The sequence below is a fragment of the Jaculus jaculus genome, chromosome 7 (assembly GCF_020740685.1).
Source record: "Jaculus jaculus isolate mJacJac1 chromosome 7, mJacJac1.mat.Y.cur, whole genome shotgun sequence".
Lineage (NCBI taxonomy): Eukaryota > Metazoa > Chordata > Mammalia > Rodentia > Dipodidae > Jaculus > Jaculus jaculus.
Genome location: NC_059108.1, coordinates 124,230,687 through 124,246,372, shown reverse-complemented (window position 1 = coordinate 124,246,372; position 15,686 = coordinate 124,230,687). Strand labels below are relative to the sequence as shown.

At 42.1% G+C, this 15,686-nt stretch overlaps 1 protein-coding gene, 1 non-coding gene and 1 pseudogene across 4 annotated transcripts in view; 1 reads left to right on the top strand and 2 right to left on the bottom strand.

The window, feature by feature from the left end:
- The window catches only part of Slc39a9 (solute carrier family 39 member 9), a 51,979-nt gene that overhangs the window by 14,214 nt on the left and 22,079 nt on the right, over positions 1-15,686 (bottom strand). For all 3 annotated transcript variants that reach the window (XM_004649288.3, XR_006638080.1, XR_006638081.1), the window contains exon 3: positions 5,999-6,205. In XM_004649288.3, the coding sequence (XP_004649345.2) occupies positions 5,999-6,205 (207 nt within the window). The remainder of the gene's footprint in view (positions 1-5,998; positions 6,206-15,686) is intronic.
- LOC105943771 lies at positions 333-986 on the top strand (annotated as a pseudogene).
- Positions 4,039-4,168, bottom strand: LOC123462629. Its single transcript, XR_006638415.1, has one exon. It is a non-coding gene; the product is annotated as a small nucleolar RNA SNORA18 (small nucleolar RNA).

The following is a 15,686-nucleotide window of genomic DNA, read 5'->3' as shown; positions in this document are numbered from 1 at the left end:
TTTTGCACCCGTTACTTTTGCATCTTCGGCTGAGCCCGTATTTCCCAAACATCATGGTTGGCACCTGGATTTTTTGAAACTTAATAGTTATTTTTCTTCTTTTAGATGTTTTTAAGCTTGTTGCTTCCAAGAACCTGGGATTTCTACCTCTAAACAGGTTTTGGTGACCTTAGAGCCAACTGTTTTGGAACTCCCTCCCAGAACAAGAGGAAAGTAAGGGGAGAGAACCAAACAGGAGACCTTCACCTTTGCCTTAATGTTGGTGTTCATGCTGTGTTTATCAAGGTCTGGTGGATCGTACTCGGACCTGGCTCCGTGATGCCTGTTCTGTCTCATATGTGGGTGCCATGGTCTATAGCAACTCAGCAGTACAGTTTGTCAACTACTCAACTCAAGTCCCTGGTAAATCCTGCAAGCCAATCCCAGTCATCCTCCTTGGGGTGACTCTCTTGAAGAAGTACCCATTGGCTAACTACTGTGTGTACTGCTACTAGTGGCTGGAGTGGCCCTTTTCTTGTACAAACTCAAGAAAACAGTTGGTTTTGGAGAGCTGCTTCTGCTCTTGTCGCTCACTTTGGATGGTCTGAAGGTGTTTCCCAGGACCACGTGTAAGTTCATTACCAAACAGGCTCCAACCACATGATGTTGAACATCAACCTTTGGTCCACACTTCTGCTGGGAGCTGGAATCCTATTCACTGGGAATTCTTAAGCTTTGCAGAAAGATACCCTACCATCATCTGTAACATCCTGCTCTTTGGCCTGACCAGTCCTGGGTCAGAGCTTCATCTTCATGACAGTTGTGTATTTTGGCCCCTGAACTGTTCCATCATCACCACCACATGGAAATTCTTCACCATCTTGGCTTCTGTGATCCTCTTTGCCAACTCCATCAGCTATATGCAGCAGGTGGGCACTGTGCTTGTGCTCCTGGCTCTCGGTCTTGATGCCAAGTTTGGAAAAGGCACAAAGAAGACATCCCACTAGGAGGAAGGAGACTTCTCTACTTCAAAAACACTTAAGTTATTATGTCTGTGATGTGTCTCGGGAAAATGGACTCAGTCGCAATAAGGGGATGGGTTACAATCTTTTCTAAAGAAACAAAAGGGAAACAAGATAATGTTCTAAGCAAAGTGCTTGGATGTAACAAGACAAGTAAGGGGTTTCTGTTCTAGCACAGTCCAGCACAAACAAAGAAAAGAAAGACAAAGCTTGGGAAAAAAAAATTGTGTGTGTGTGCATGTGCGTGTGTGTATAGCTGGAAATCAATGCCAGATGCATGTATAACTTTTTGCGTCTACTTTACATAGGTGATGGGAATTTAACCTGGGACATCAGTCTATGCAAGCAAGTTCCTTTAAGTGCTGATTGATCTCTCCGGTTCCCTGAGCAAGGATTATTAACAGAGGTTCCACAAAGGAGAACATGAGTTGAATTTAGAAGGTGCCAGTAGCTTTAACTTGGGGGGGGGGGAAGCAGTTTAATTTTTACTAGCTTTTTTTTTTATTCAGTTTTTTTCAAGATAGGGTTTCACCGTAGTCCAGACTGACCTACAATTCACTAGGGAGTCTCAGGATGGCCTTGAACTCATGTTGATCCTTCTACTTCTGCCTCCCGAGTACTGTCATCAAAGGCATGCACCACCACGCCCCCCAGCTTCTTGACTAACTTTTAATTGAAATTTATTGTTTTTTTTCTTTTCTTTTCTTTTGTTTTGTTTTGTTTTGTTTTGTTTCTCAAGGTAGGGTCTCCCTGTAGCCCAGGCTGACCTGAAATGCACTCTGTAGTCTCAGGGTGGCTTCGAACTCACGGCCATCCTCCTACCTCTGCCCCCCGTGAGTGCTGGGATTAAAGGCATGCACCACCACACCCAGCTCTTTTTTCTTTTAAAAATGTATTTTTAACTAACCAAAAAAAAAGAAAAATATATAGATAGAGATATATAGATATATATGTGTATTTTTTTCTTTAAAAAAATATTTTGCTGTGTGTGGAGAATCGCCATAACTTTGAGGCCACCCTGAGACCACACAGTACATTCCAGGTCAGCCTGGGCTACAGGGAGACCCTACCTCAAAAAACCAAAAATTAAAAAATAAATAAGCAGCAGATGCAGGATGGGGGAGAAGAATGGGCACAATGGGGCCTCTAGCCACTGCAAATGAACACCAGACACACGTGCTGCTTCGTGCATCTGGCTTTACCTGAGTACTGGGGAACCTAACTTGGGTACATAGGCTTTACAGCTGAGTGCAAAAAAAAGCAAATGCTTTAACCACTAAGCCATCCCTCCATCCCTAAATTTTTTTTTTATTATTTATTTGTAAGGAGAGAGAGAGAGAGAGAGAATGACTGAGAATGGGTGTGCCAGGGGCTCTTGTCACTGTAAACAAATTTCAGATGCATGCACCACTTTGTGTATCTAACTTTACATGGGTAATAGTGAATCAAACCCAGGTCATTAAGCTTTGCAAACCAGTACCTTTAACCACTGATCCATCTCTCCAGACTTGAAATTTATTATTTTCTTTATGAATGAATACAATAAACCACAAGTAAAACTAAAATTATCTATACTTTACTGCAAATAGAAATCAGACAATTTGATACTCCATTCTAGTTGTAGATATCCTGAAATCACTGGTTTTACTCACTACTAGTTTAAATTAAAGATCTAGAGACCTGGTGCCTCACTACATGAGTATAAGTTTTCTGTCTGCAGATGCACATATGACAGAACTAGGGCACTATCAAGTAACTGCCCCTTACAGTTTGGTCATTCTGCCACCAAACAGTGGAAGGCATAGGATCTTTCCCTGGGTACCAAGAGATCTATACTGCGTTCTAACACTTCTTTTCTACAAAATTCTTTCAAAGCTAAAATATATATCAGAATCCCTTTTTATTTAATATGAGCCATCAAAGATGCTTACTTAAGGACTGGAGAGATGGCTTAGCGGTTAAGTGCTTGCCTGTGAAGCCTAAGGACCCCGGTTCGAGGCTCGGTTCCCCAGGTCCCACGTTAGCCAGATGCACAAGGGGGCGCATGCATCTGGAGTTCGTTTGCAGAGGCTGGAAGCCCTGGCGCGCCCATTCCCTCTCTCTCCCTCTATCTGTCTTTCTCTCTGTGTCTGTCGCTCTCAAATAAATAAATTTAGAAAAATTTAAAAAAGATGCTTACTTAAACAAAGATAAATTTGAGCAATCTAGGCCAGGCATGGACTGTACACTCCTTTAATCTCAGCACTTGGGAAGCCAAGGTAAGAGGAGTTCAAGGACAGCCTGAGACTACATAATGACTTCCAGGTCAGTCTGGGCTAGGGCAAGACCCTACCAAAAAGAAAAACAAAAAAATTGTACAATATTTTTTTTGTTTTGGTTTGGTTTTTGAGGTAGGGTCTCACTCTGGCTCAGGCTGACCTGGAATTCACTGTGTAGTCTCAGGGTGCCCTCGAACTCACGGCGATCCTCCTACCTCTGCCTCCCAAGTGCTGTCCAGATTAAAGGCATGTGCCACCATGCCTGGCTAACATTGTGCAATCTTTTCTTTTTTTAATAGCTAAATTTAACTTTTATTCTTTCTTTCCACAGAAAACACTAGCAAAACTGAGCCAGGAATATATGCTGATTTCACAAACTGTAAATATGTGAAAAGCCAATAAACTTTTATTTAAGAGATTTCCCATGTGCTTCCTTCATTGTTCATCATGGTCACCTTAGTTCTGCTAAAGCTTAGTTCTTGCAAAAACTGATCCAGTTGAGCAATTAATTGGACATACACCATAATTTCCTGAATCTCTCTCTGGTTGAATGACAAAGTTTCTGAGATCTCTGACATCTAATTCCTAGAAGCAATTTACTTCAGGGTACAATGTAGGATAGTTAATCTGTCTGCTTCAACGGCTGACACCCTACATTCTTAATATAAACATGTTCAGGTTCATTCATTCCTAAGCTATCACACCCAGGAAAACTACAATTCTTTGAGATATGTCAATACCTATGGATAAAAAGGAAGATCAGCAAGTAATACTTTATTAATTGTTTTGCAGTTCCTTCACACAGGCTTGTGGAAGTCCTGTTAGTTAAGGAAAGCCACAGAGTTACTGTATGAGGCGTTTCCAATGACACGTGGCTACTGGAAAAGCCCCATCGGGATAGACCTCAGATGTTGTGCAATCTTAACATAAAAAGTTAAGTGGGGCTGAGGAAATTGCTTAACAGTTAAGGCAATTTGCCTGCGAAACCTAAGGACCCCAGTTTGATTCCACAGGACCCTCGTAAGCCAGATGCACAAAGGGGCGCACACATTTGGAATTCGTTTGCAGTGGCTGGAGGCCCTGGTGCACCCATTCTCTATCTCTCTATCTGCCTCTCCCCACATCAAATAAATAATAAAATATATTTTTTTTAAAAGTGAGGGGCTGGACAGATGGCTTAGGGTTTAAGGCACCTGCCTACAAAGCCAAAGGACTCAGGTTCAACTCTCCAGTACCCACATAAAGCCACATGCACAAGAGGTGCATACTTCTGGAGTTCATTTGCAGCAGCTAAAAGCCCTGGTGTACCCATTCTTTTTCTGTGTGTCTGGCTCTTTCTCTATGCTTGCAAATAAATTATATATATATAGTTTTTTAAAGTTACAGTGAGTAGAATTAAATTTAAATTCTGGATGAATTTTAGTCCTTGGGAGAAGTATATCTTTCTCAATAAAGAATGAGTTTAAGCACATTATAAGATAACAGCTTTGTGAACCAGAACTTTTTTGTACCAGTAAGACCCAAAATCAAATGGATGTTCAAACTGACAAGCACAATGCCTTGTCACATCACAATTTAGTTATTTTGTCTTTATTTATTTGAGAGAGAGAGAGAGAGAGAGACACACACACACACACAGAATGGGCACACTAGAGCCTCTAGCCACCACAAATGAACTCTAGACACATGTGTCACCTTGTGCATCTGGCTTAAGTGGGTCCTGGAGAATCAAATTGGAGTTCTTTGACTTTGCAGGCAAGCACCTTAACCACTAAACCATCTCTCCAGCCCACAATTTAAAGTTCTTAAGCTAAGCAACAATAGCTATCATACTAATGTCCTAATAAACAAGGTTCAACTAACTTGCTTACAACTTAAATGTATTTCCTCATTGTGTAATGTACTGATAAAGAACTATGCATTACTATATTACAAATTTGTTCTAAAGTATTAGCAAAGAGGAGGAAAGGATCATGACATCAAAATAAGAGAGACTGGGCTGGAGAGATGGCTTAGCGGTTAAGCGCTTGCCTGTGAAGCCTAAGGACCCCGGTTCGAGGCTCGGTTCCCCAGGTCCCACATTAGCCAGATGCACAAGGGGGCGCACGCGTCTGGAGTTCGTTTGCAGAGGCTGGAAGCCCTGGCGCGTCCATTCTCTCTCTCCCTCTATCTGTCTTTCTGTCTGTGTCTGTCGCTCTCAAATAAATAAATAAATAAAAATTTTAAAAAAATAAGAGAGACTGATTGAGATGGGGAGGGGATATGATGGAGAATGGAATTTCAAAGGGGAAAGTGGGGGGGTATTACCATGAGATTTTTTTTATAATCATGGAAAATGTTAATAAAAATTGAGGAAAAAAATAAAATAAAGTATTAGCAGCTCTATTTCAACACAATTGACTTTCTATGCCATCCTATGTGTTATACATCTAAAAACCAATATGCCAATAAATGATCCACCGGCTTCAGCCTGCCCAAGACTCCACAGCATGAACAGGTTAATTAGGAACTTTTGCTCTAGACTCTCAACCAGATGTGACAGCCCTTAGTCCAGCAGGGTCATAGAGCAGTAAGCATTTCCTTGTGACACAGTCACAACTCACTAGCTCCCCCAACTGGAAAAAAGTCCCACAGCACCCGAAGAAGACTTCCAGTTCAGCACTTGATACAGGCAGAGTCATTCTGTCCTTCGTACATTTCCCACATGGCCTGGCCCAAAAAAGCCTGGGAGCCACTCACCATCAGTGGAATGCACATGGGAGCTGCCAATCTGGTCCACTAGCAACATGAAAACGAAGCCCAGTACAAGGGACACACCGATGTAGGCATGCAGCTGCGTGTGGTCGTGGCTGTGGTCGTGGCTGTGGTCGTGCTCATGGACAGCTGATATTTTTGCTTTGTCTGATGCAATCTCATTCTGTGTGTCACTGGGCTGGTGGTGTTTTCCTAGAGCAAAACAAACCACAAGGTGATGGTGAATGCTTTTTCCCTACAAATATTTTCATGTAGATTTCATTCTTTTGTATTGTAAGCTCTACTTACTTTATCATAAAAACATCTAATTTCTATACTACAGTCCACCCAAAATACACTCCTTCCACTTCAAAGAACATGATGAAAACATTTCCAAATGCCTTCAGCTTTAGGAAGACCTAATTGTTTCACTTCTCAAAATCTGGGGAGCGGAGGCAAACCACCACAAAACGATGCAGTCACATTTCCAAAGGGAAACAATCCCCACATCCCTTTGTCTCAGGAATTCATGCCAATCTTTTCAGAAACTACATTAAGTTGTTATGATGAAAGAAAAGCAGTAACAATGAAAGCAACTATAATCAAATTCATCTGTTTCACCTAAGTTGAAACATACATACAAAAACCCTGCAAATAAAAAAACCTAGATATAAAAATTTTACCTTTAAAACTAGCAGTGGGCATACCAGACATGGTGGCACATGCCTTGAATCCTACCATTCAAAGGCAGAAGTAGAAAGATTTCTGTGAATTCGAGGACAGCTTGATACAGAGTGAGTTCCAGGTCAACCTGGGATAGAGTGAGACCCTACCTCAGAAAAACAAACAGGCCAGGGGTGATGGTGTATGTCACTAATCCCAGCACTTGGGAGGCAGAGGTAGAAGGATCACCATGAGTTTGAGGCCACCCTGAAACTACACAGAGAATTCCAGCTCAGCCTGGGCTATAGCGAGACCATACCTTGAAAAACCAAAAGAGCAAACAAACAAAAAAATAGCAGTGGGCAATCATTAGCAAGAAACAAAAAGGCCAGAGCAGTCAAGAGCCATACTCTTCAGTCAAAATCAGTTCTAGAAATATCAAAGTTGTTGGGAGACTCAATTATAGTAAATAATATCTGCCCAACAAATATTCCTTATATTCAAATGTTTGACACTTTCAAAATTTATTTTTTATTTTTGTTTACTTATTGGAGAGAGAGAAAGAGCGCGAGCAAGAGACAGAGAAAGAACTGCAGAGAGATAAGAGAATGGGCATGCCAGGGCCTCCAGCCACTGCAAATGAACTCCAGACACATGTGCCACCTTGTACATCTGGCTTACGTGGGTCCTTGGGAATTGAGCCTGGGTCCTTTGACTTTGCAGGCAAGTGCCTTAACCACTAAGCTGTTTGTCCCAAGCCCCTTTTTAAAGTACTTTAAATTTTTTATTTGTTTGACACTTTCAATGTAAATGTTTTAGGGCTGAAATTCTCATCTTTGCTGTATTTCATGAATATAAATTAACATACTACATACTTACTTATGATTAAATTAAGCAATTAATAACAGTTAATAACCTAGTGGTTTAAGAAAATGTACAGGTTCACTTAACATTAACCACCTCCCAAACTGTTGAGACTTAAGTTCTATGTACCCCCAGGCTACTCTTGAACTTACAACTCTCCTGTGACACATATTTTTTATTTGTAATATTTCAACAAAAATTAAACTTAAAATATAGCACTCTGATACCCAATTCTGAGACTGTAAAAGATCAGGTGGGATGGGGGCTGCAGAGATGGCTCAGTGGTTAAAGCAAAGCCTGATGGCCCAGGTTCAATTCTGCAGTTCTAATAAAGCCAGATGCACAAAGAGGTACATGTATCTGGAGTTCATTTGCAGTGGCAAGATGCCCTACTGCACCCATTCTCTCTCTTTGCTTGTAAATTATTTGTTTTTCTTGTTTTGCTTTTTTGTGGTAGGGTTTCACTCTAGCCGAGACTGACCTGGAATTCACTATGTAGTCTCAGGGTGGTCTCAAACTCATTGTGATCCTCTTACCTCTGCCTCCTGAGTGCTGGGATTAAAGGTGTGCACCACCATACCCAGCATATAATTATATTTTTTTAAAGATCAGATGGTATTTTTTCAAGTAGATCTTTGTGGGCAGAACAAAAGATCAGCCTAATTTTGAATTCCAGACTGGATAAGAGAATTAAAACACTGGATTTTCTTTCTAGAGGGAATTTTGGATGTGATCTGTGTGTGTGTCTCTCTGTGTGTATAAGGGGGTGCTTTATTGAGACAGATTCTCTGTATGTAATGAACTGGCTCCAGACCCCAAGTGCTAGGATTATAGCTGTGTAGCACCACACCTGGCCTATGCCTCCAGTTAATAGGGAGAATCATGATTTCATTCTTCTCACTCATGGGTGTTAAGAAGCTAGTCATATGAAGTAAATCACAAAACTCTGATAGCCACAATTCGAATACCATTTAGAAAGATGGTGGAAAGGGTTTGAATTATATGATACCTTTCATAAGATACCCACACTCAACACGTGACACACTGGGCTTCCGTCTCAGTGTGTGCACACCGCGGGGGAGTGACTGGACCTGGGGCTTTCTGCACTGCTTCTCCGGAACAGACAACACCTTGTTCTTCAAGACTCAATTCAATTCTCCAGTCTCCTCTCCTTGACATTTTAATACGAGAAGACTAGAAATTTGATAGATACTCAAAAATAGATGTTGAAGCCCAAAACTGGCCCATGCATCTTTAATTTTGTTTTATTTTTCGAGGTAGGGTCTCACTCTGGCCCAGGCTGACCTGGAATTCACTATGTAGCCTCAGGGTGGCCACGAACTCATAGTGATCCTCCTGCCTCTGCCTCCCAAGTGCTGGGATTAGAGACCTGCACCACCAGCTTCTATTAACTATTTTTAATGGAAACAAAATAAAAATTTTAGCTGGATGTGGTGGCGCAGCCTTTAACTGCAGCACTCGGGAGGCAGAGGTAGGAGTATCACTGAACGTTTGAGGCCACCCTGAGACTAATTTCAGGGCAGCCTGGACTACAGCAAGACCCTACCTCAGAAAAAACAAAATAAAAAATAAATAAAACTTTTAGTACCACGTCTTAGGAACATTGCACACATGCTTCTTTAAAAACAGAATGAATCTGGCCTTAGTAGATAAGAACATAAGGTAATGCCTTACTAAAGGTATTAATCATACTATTGTTTGTGAACAGTTGTATAATAATTTTTAATGACAATTACTTTTGGGATGCTTGCATGCCTACAGCTGTCTTTTTTATTTGTGTTCCCCTCCCCAAAACAGGGTCTTGCTACGTAGCTCAGGTTGGACTGAAACTCACTATGTAACCCAACCTGGTCTTAACTAGCCTGTTGCCTCGGCCTCCTGAGGGCTGGGGTTACAGGCATGCACCACAGCACCTGACTATGGGATATCTATAGCTTTGAAACAAAATATCAAGCCTAATTATAACAACTTCCAAAAGACAGTTAACATCATTTTACTTTTTGAAGTGTAACTACATCAGAATTTGGAAATTTTGATCAGTGTAAGATCCTGCCATAGCTTACCTCAACAATGCTTTATCTAAATAATCCTGTAACTCTACTTTTGGTGCTACCTTCAGACTTAAGTGTATAAAATCTTTTTTGTTTGTTTGTTTGTTTTATGGTTTTTTTTGAGATCGAGATCGGGTCTTACTCTAGCTCAGGCTGACCTGCAACTCACTCTGTAGTCCCAGGCTGGCCTTGAACTCACAGTGATCCTTCTATCTTTGCTTCCTGAGTGCTGGTATTAAAGCCACTACACCTGGCAACCAAAAGTGTGAAATTTTAAGAACACGGCCTTGTTTTCTTGGTACAAAATGGTACTGAATGAATTGCTCACCTAACTTCTAGGTAGGGTCTCACTCTAGCTCAGGCTGACCTGACCTGGAATTCACTAAGTAGTCTCAGGGTTGCCTTTAACTCATGGCAATCCTCTTACTTATGCCCCCCAAGTGCTGGGATTAAAGGCATGTGCCACCACGCCTGGCTCACCTAACTTCTTAAGTAAATTGGCATTGAGTAATTTTTTTTTTTTTTTTGAGGTAGGCTCTTACTCTAGCCCAGGATGACTTGAAATTCACTATGTAGTGGCCTCGAACTCACAGCGATCCTACCTCTGCCTCCTGAGTGCTGGGAATAAAGGCATGTGTCACCACGCCCAGCAATACTGCATAAATTTATTTCTCCAAATTGAAACTATTTTCAGGGATAGTTCACTGAAACTGGTGATGTTCATTAAAATTTGCTGCACACTTAGAAGTAAATGAGCTGGGCGTGGTGGCACATGCCTTTAATCCCAGCACTCGGGAGGCAGAGGTAGGAGGATCGCCGTGAGTTTGAGGCCACCCTGAGACTACAGAGTGAATTCCAGGTCAGCCTGAGCCAGAGTGAGACCCTACCTTGAAAAACCAAAAAAAAAAAAAGAAGTAGTAGTAGTAAATGAAAGACAAATTTCCAGCATTTTTTTGTGCAGTCACTGCTATGTCTGTGCTTTCTCGACAGCACAATATTGACAGGTTAGCACTGAAAGAACCAAGAACACAAAACAAAATTGCTGGAAATTAGAGGGTTATTGTTTGAGCCTTCTTGGAGTGTATATATGCATGTTCACGTGTGTGATACAGGCACGTGTGCCAGATTTCTTGTCTCTACCTACCTTCCTGTAGCAGGGGTGCTGGGATTACCGATGACTGCTATAGCATTCATATTATGCATGAGTTTGGGGATCTGGGTTGAGGTACTCATCACTGCATGGCAAGAATGTTATCCACAGAACCATCTGCCAGGCCTGTCTGATGCTTTTGATAAAAGATCTGAATGCTTATTATTTGCAAGGAGACAGAGAAAGACACAGAGAGGGAGAGAATATGAATGAATGGGCATGCAAGGACCTCTTGCTACTGCAAATGAACCCCAGACATACGTGTCACTCTGTGCAACTGGCTTTACATGGGTACTGAGGAATTGAACCTGATCTGGAAGGCTTTATAAGCAAGTGCCTTTAACCACGGAGCCATCTCCATAGCCCAGGTTTCATTTCATTTTTAAGAACACAACACACACACACACACACACACACACACACACACACACACACACACGAGACTGGGGATGTAGTTCACTAGCAGAGTGCGTGCCTAGCCGTCAGGAAGCCATGGGCTGGATTCTGAGGACCACATAAACCAGGCATGGCCATCCACACCTGTAATCCCAGCACTTGGGAGATGGAGACAGGAGGATTAGAAGTTCATGGTCATCCTTAGCTACAAAATAAGTTTGAGGCCAGCCTGTGATACATGAGATGTTGTCTTAAAGCCAAAACCCCAAATATAAAAATTAAAGAACAGGGGCTGGAGAGATGGCTTAGAGGCTAAGCGCTTGCCTGTGAAGCCTAAGAACCCTAGTTCAAGGTTTGATTCCCGAGGACCCACATTAGCTAGATGCACAAGGGGGCGCACACATCTAGAGTTTGTTTGCAGTGGCTGGCGCGCCCATTCTCTATCTATTTGCCTCTTTCTCTTGTCTGTTGCACTCAAATACATAAATAAAAGTAAACAAAAATAATCTTAAAATAAAAAAATTAAAGAACAATCCACAAAAACAAAATGAATGATAATCACATGACAATTATCAAAGAACATAAGCAGATGGGATCTAAGTATTCAGTATTAATATAGGTACCCTTTCTACTTTAGGATATGGAACTCAATCTCACAAAATCAAGAAGCAACTATTTACTAACAATACAGTAGGCTCTGATAATCTACTCATTCATGCAAGAACTTTTAGGTTATCGTATCTGTTTTTCTCAGGGCACTTGTAATCCATGCTGTGCTCCACGTCACACTCCCTGAAGCAAAGTACAAAGGCCAGTGGTGTTATCAGTGGATACGGCACACCAGAAACATTTCCCATGCTAGTGTTCTTCAAACCATTATGGACTCCCCCTCTTCCCCAGACACCCATACAGTATTCTCCCAGCAAGCCCTACCAGTGCGGCACGTGGCCTTTCTGTGCTACAGACAGTGATGCTGAATTATGCGTAAGCATAAGAGAATTGACTCACTCTGAAGAGTCACTGGGGCTTCTCCTCCAGATCATGTACTTCTGTAATGTTTTGTTTTGTTTTTTGAGATAAGGTCTCACTCTAGCCTGGGCTGACCTGGAATCCACTATGTAGTCTGAGGGTGGCCTCAAACTCACAGCAATCCTACTACCTCTGCCTCCCAAGTGCTGAGATTAAAGGCGTGAGCCACCACGGCCAGCTCTTCTTTCTGTGATTTTTAGTTATTTATTTGCAAGGACAGAGAGAGAGAGAGAGAGAGAGAGAGAGGGAGGGAGGAGGGAGGGAGGGAGGGAGGGAGGGAGGGAGGGAGGGGGAGGGAGGGAGGGAAAATATGAGTGGGCATGTCACGGCTTCTAGCCACTGCAAATGAACTCCAGATGTATGTACCATGTTGTGTATATGGCTCTATGTAGGTACTAAGGAATCGAGCCTGGGTCCTTCAGCTTTGCAAGCAAGTCCAGATTATGTACTTCTTAGAGAATAAAGTTTTCCTTGACACAAATCTTCAGAAAATCTGATGTCAATCTCCTTCCCTTTTCTTCAGTTGCTTCCAATTTTGGCTTTTATATTTCTGGTTTTTGTTGGTTGAATGTCTTAAGTTTATTCATAGCGTGTAAACTTTACAGCCCTCTATTACAATCTTTTTTTTTTTTTCTTTTTTCCTGGCAAAGAGAAACCATACTTTACACTTTAAAGTGTTTCTGGTAACAAGAGCAGTATAGCTCTTTATTATGATGTTTTAATTTAGAAGAGAAAACATGATCAAAATTAAATGAATAAAACTAGCACATTATAAAGGCTAGTAAGGAATTTCACCAAAATAGTATCATTTCTGAAGGAAACCTAGTAAGTTATAAAAGCACATATTTCTTTAGCAAGCATCTTATTGGTGATTTAAAATTCCTTATGATATATGCCATATAGCAGAGACAGTTTAGGCTCTTAGGGCTGAGAGATGGCTTAATGGTTAAAGGTGCTTGCCTGCAAAGTCTGACTGATGACCCAGGTTCAATTCCCCAGTACCAAGGTAAAGCCAAATGTACAAAGTGGTACATGTATCTCAAGTTCGTTTGCAATGGCATGATACCCTAATGTGCCTATATTTACACTCTGTCTGCTTCTTTCTGTCTCTACCTAATAAATAAATAAACAAACAAACAAACAAATAAATAAATATTTTTAAAAAAGGGAGTTTGCCCTCTTGAATAAGATTCCCTGTGTGCAAATTCTAGACCAGGTCTGGGAAGGTGGCTCTGAGTTAATGGCACTTGACTGAAAAGCCTGCCTGTTCAGATTTGATTCCCCAACACATACATAAAGCCAGATGCAGAAAGTGGTGCATGCATCTGGAGTTTTTTCTGTGACAAAATACCCTGGCAGATCTATTCTCTCTGTGGCTCAATTTTTTTCATTTATAAAACATTATATATATTTTCACAGGGTTGTTGTGACAATTAAATGGATAATATATAAGAGCTTTGCATAATACCTGGTACATGTGGTGGTTTGATTCACGTGTCCCCTACAAACTCAGGCGTCCTGAATGCTAGGTTCCCAGCTGATGGAGATTTGGGAATTAACGCTTCCTGGAGGGAGTGTACTGTTGGGGGCGGGCTTATGGCATTACAGCCAGTTTCCCCATGCCAGTGCTTGGCACGCTCTCTTGCTCCTGTTGTCCACTTATATGGGCCAGGGGGTGATGTCCACCCTCTGCTCATGCCATCATTTTCCCCTGCCATCGTGGAACTTCCCCTTGAGACTGTAAGCCAAAATAAACCTCTTTTTTCCCACAAGCTGATCTTGGTTGGGTGATTTCTACCAGCGATGTGAACCTGACTACAACAATAAAGTGGTACTGAGGAGTGGGATTGCTGCTGGACACCTGACTGTGTGGCTTTGGACTTTCGGAGATGATTTTCAAGAGGAATGTGGAAGGATTTGAAACCTTGGCCTAAGAGATGCCTTGCAGTGCTGAAAGTACAGTTGGATGAACTATTCTGGTCAGAGTTCAAAGACCTGAATGCAATAAGAACTATGGACTGTGAGGTTTAGCTTAGGAGGGTGAGAAAGAGCTTTGCTTGGACTGGGCTAGCAGTTTGTGTGAGAAGCTTGCTGATATGCTCATGACCTGTACAGGGTAGCTTTGTGTAGAAATGGACTGGTGTGAGCAGAGGGAGATGCCACAGAAAAAATGAAATCTTTGGGCCTAAACTGCTGCCTGTTCATGTACAAATTGCTTGAGAGATTACAACCTTTGAGATTGGGCCAGCTGACCTGTACTGGGGCAACAGGAAGAATGTAGACTCTTTTGAAGGGGCCTGAGTGCTCAAGGTGTGTCCTGTTCTTCCCAAGTCTGCTTTATTCCCCCCTGGATTAACGAATTGGCACTCTACCTGGTATTGTGGAGTATCAGAAATGCAAGAAAGAGAAGGTTATTGAGTTTGCAACACAGTCTTGTGATTTGGAAATGGCCATCGGCAGTGCGAAGCAGGTTTGCTGGATGCCTGCATGGAGACCCCATGGGGCCATGAGGATGAACCATGGTTTACAGTAGAGACCCATTGGAGATGCCAGGACCACGAGATGGCTGTAAGGAAAGCTGCTGACACCGATGAAGTTTTCCAGGACTATGAGTAGTCTAGCTGGAGGGGCAGAATTGGAATGCCAGAGACTTGTTGCTGGTTCGAAATATCGGACTTGGAGATTTGTCACTGGCTAAGTTGTTGGACTTGAAGCTACAGAGTTTGATGTTTGCCCTGGTTGTTTTAAATCTTGTATTGGCTGAATATTTCTTTGCTATGCCCAATGCCATCTTTTGCAGTGTGAATGTTTATTCTGTGCCACTATGGGTTTTAGGGGGATTTTTTTTTAGTATTATGGCTCAGTTAAAAGACCTTGGATTATGGGGATGTTTGAACATCATTGGGATTGATAAAAACTATGGAGACTTTTGAGCTGGAGAGATAGCTTAGTGGTTAAGCGCTTGCCTGTGAAGCCTAAGGACCCGGTTCGAGGCTCAGTTCCCCAGGTCCCACGTTAGCCAGATGCACAAGGGGGTGAATGCATCTGGAGTTCGTTTGCAGTGGCTGGAGGTCCTAGCATGCCCATTCTCTCTCTTCTCTCCCTATCTGCCTCTTTCTCTCTCTGTCACTATCAAATAAATGAATAAAAATAAGCAAAAAAAATTAAAAAAAAAACTATGGAGACTTTTAAGTTGGACTGAATGCATTGTATTTCACATCATGTATGGATATCGGTTAATGGGGGCCAGGGGCGGAATGTGGTGGTTGATTCAGGTGCCCCCCATAAACTTAACTGAATGCTGTGTTCCCAGCTGATGGAAATTTGGGAATTAGTGCCTCCGGGAGGCAGTGTATTGTTGGGAGCGGGCTTATGGGTGTTATAGCCAGGTTCCTCATGCCAATGTTTGGCACACTCTCCTGTTGCTATTGTCCAGCTGATGTTGGCCAGAGGGTGATGTACACCCCCTGCTCATGCCATCATTTTCCCTGCCATCGTGGAGCTTCCTCTCTTTCCACAA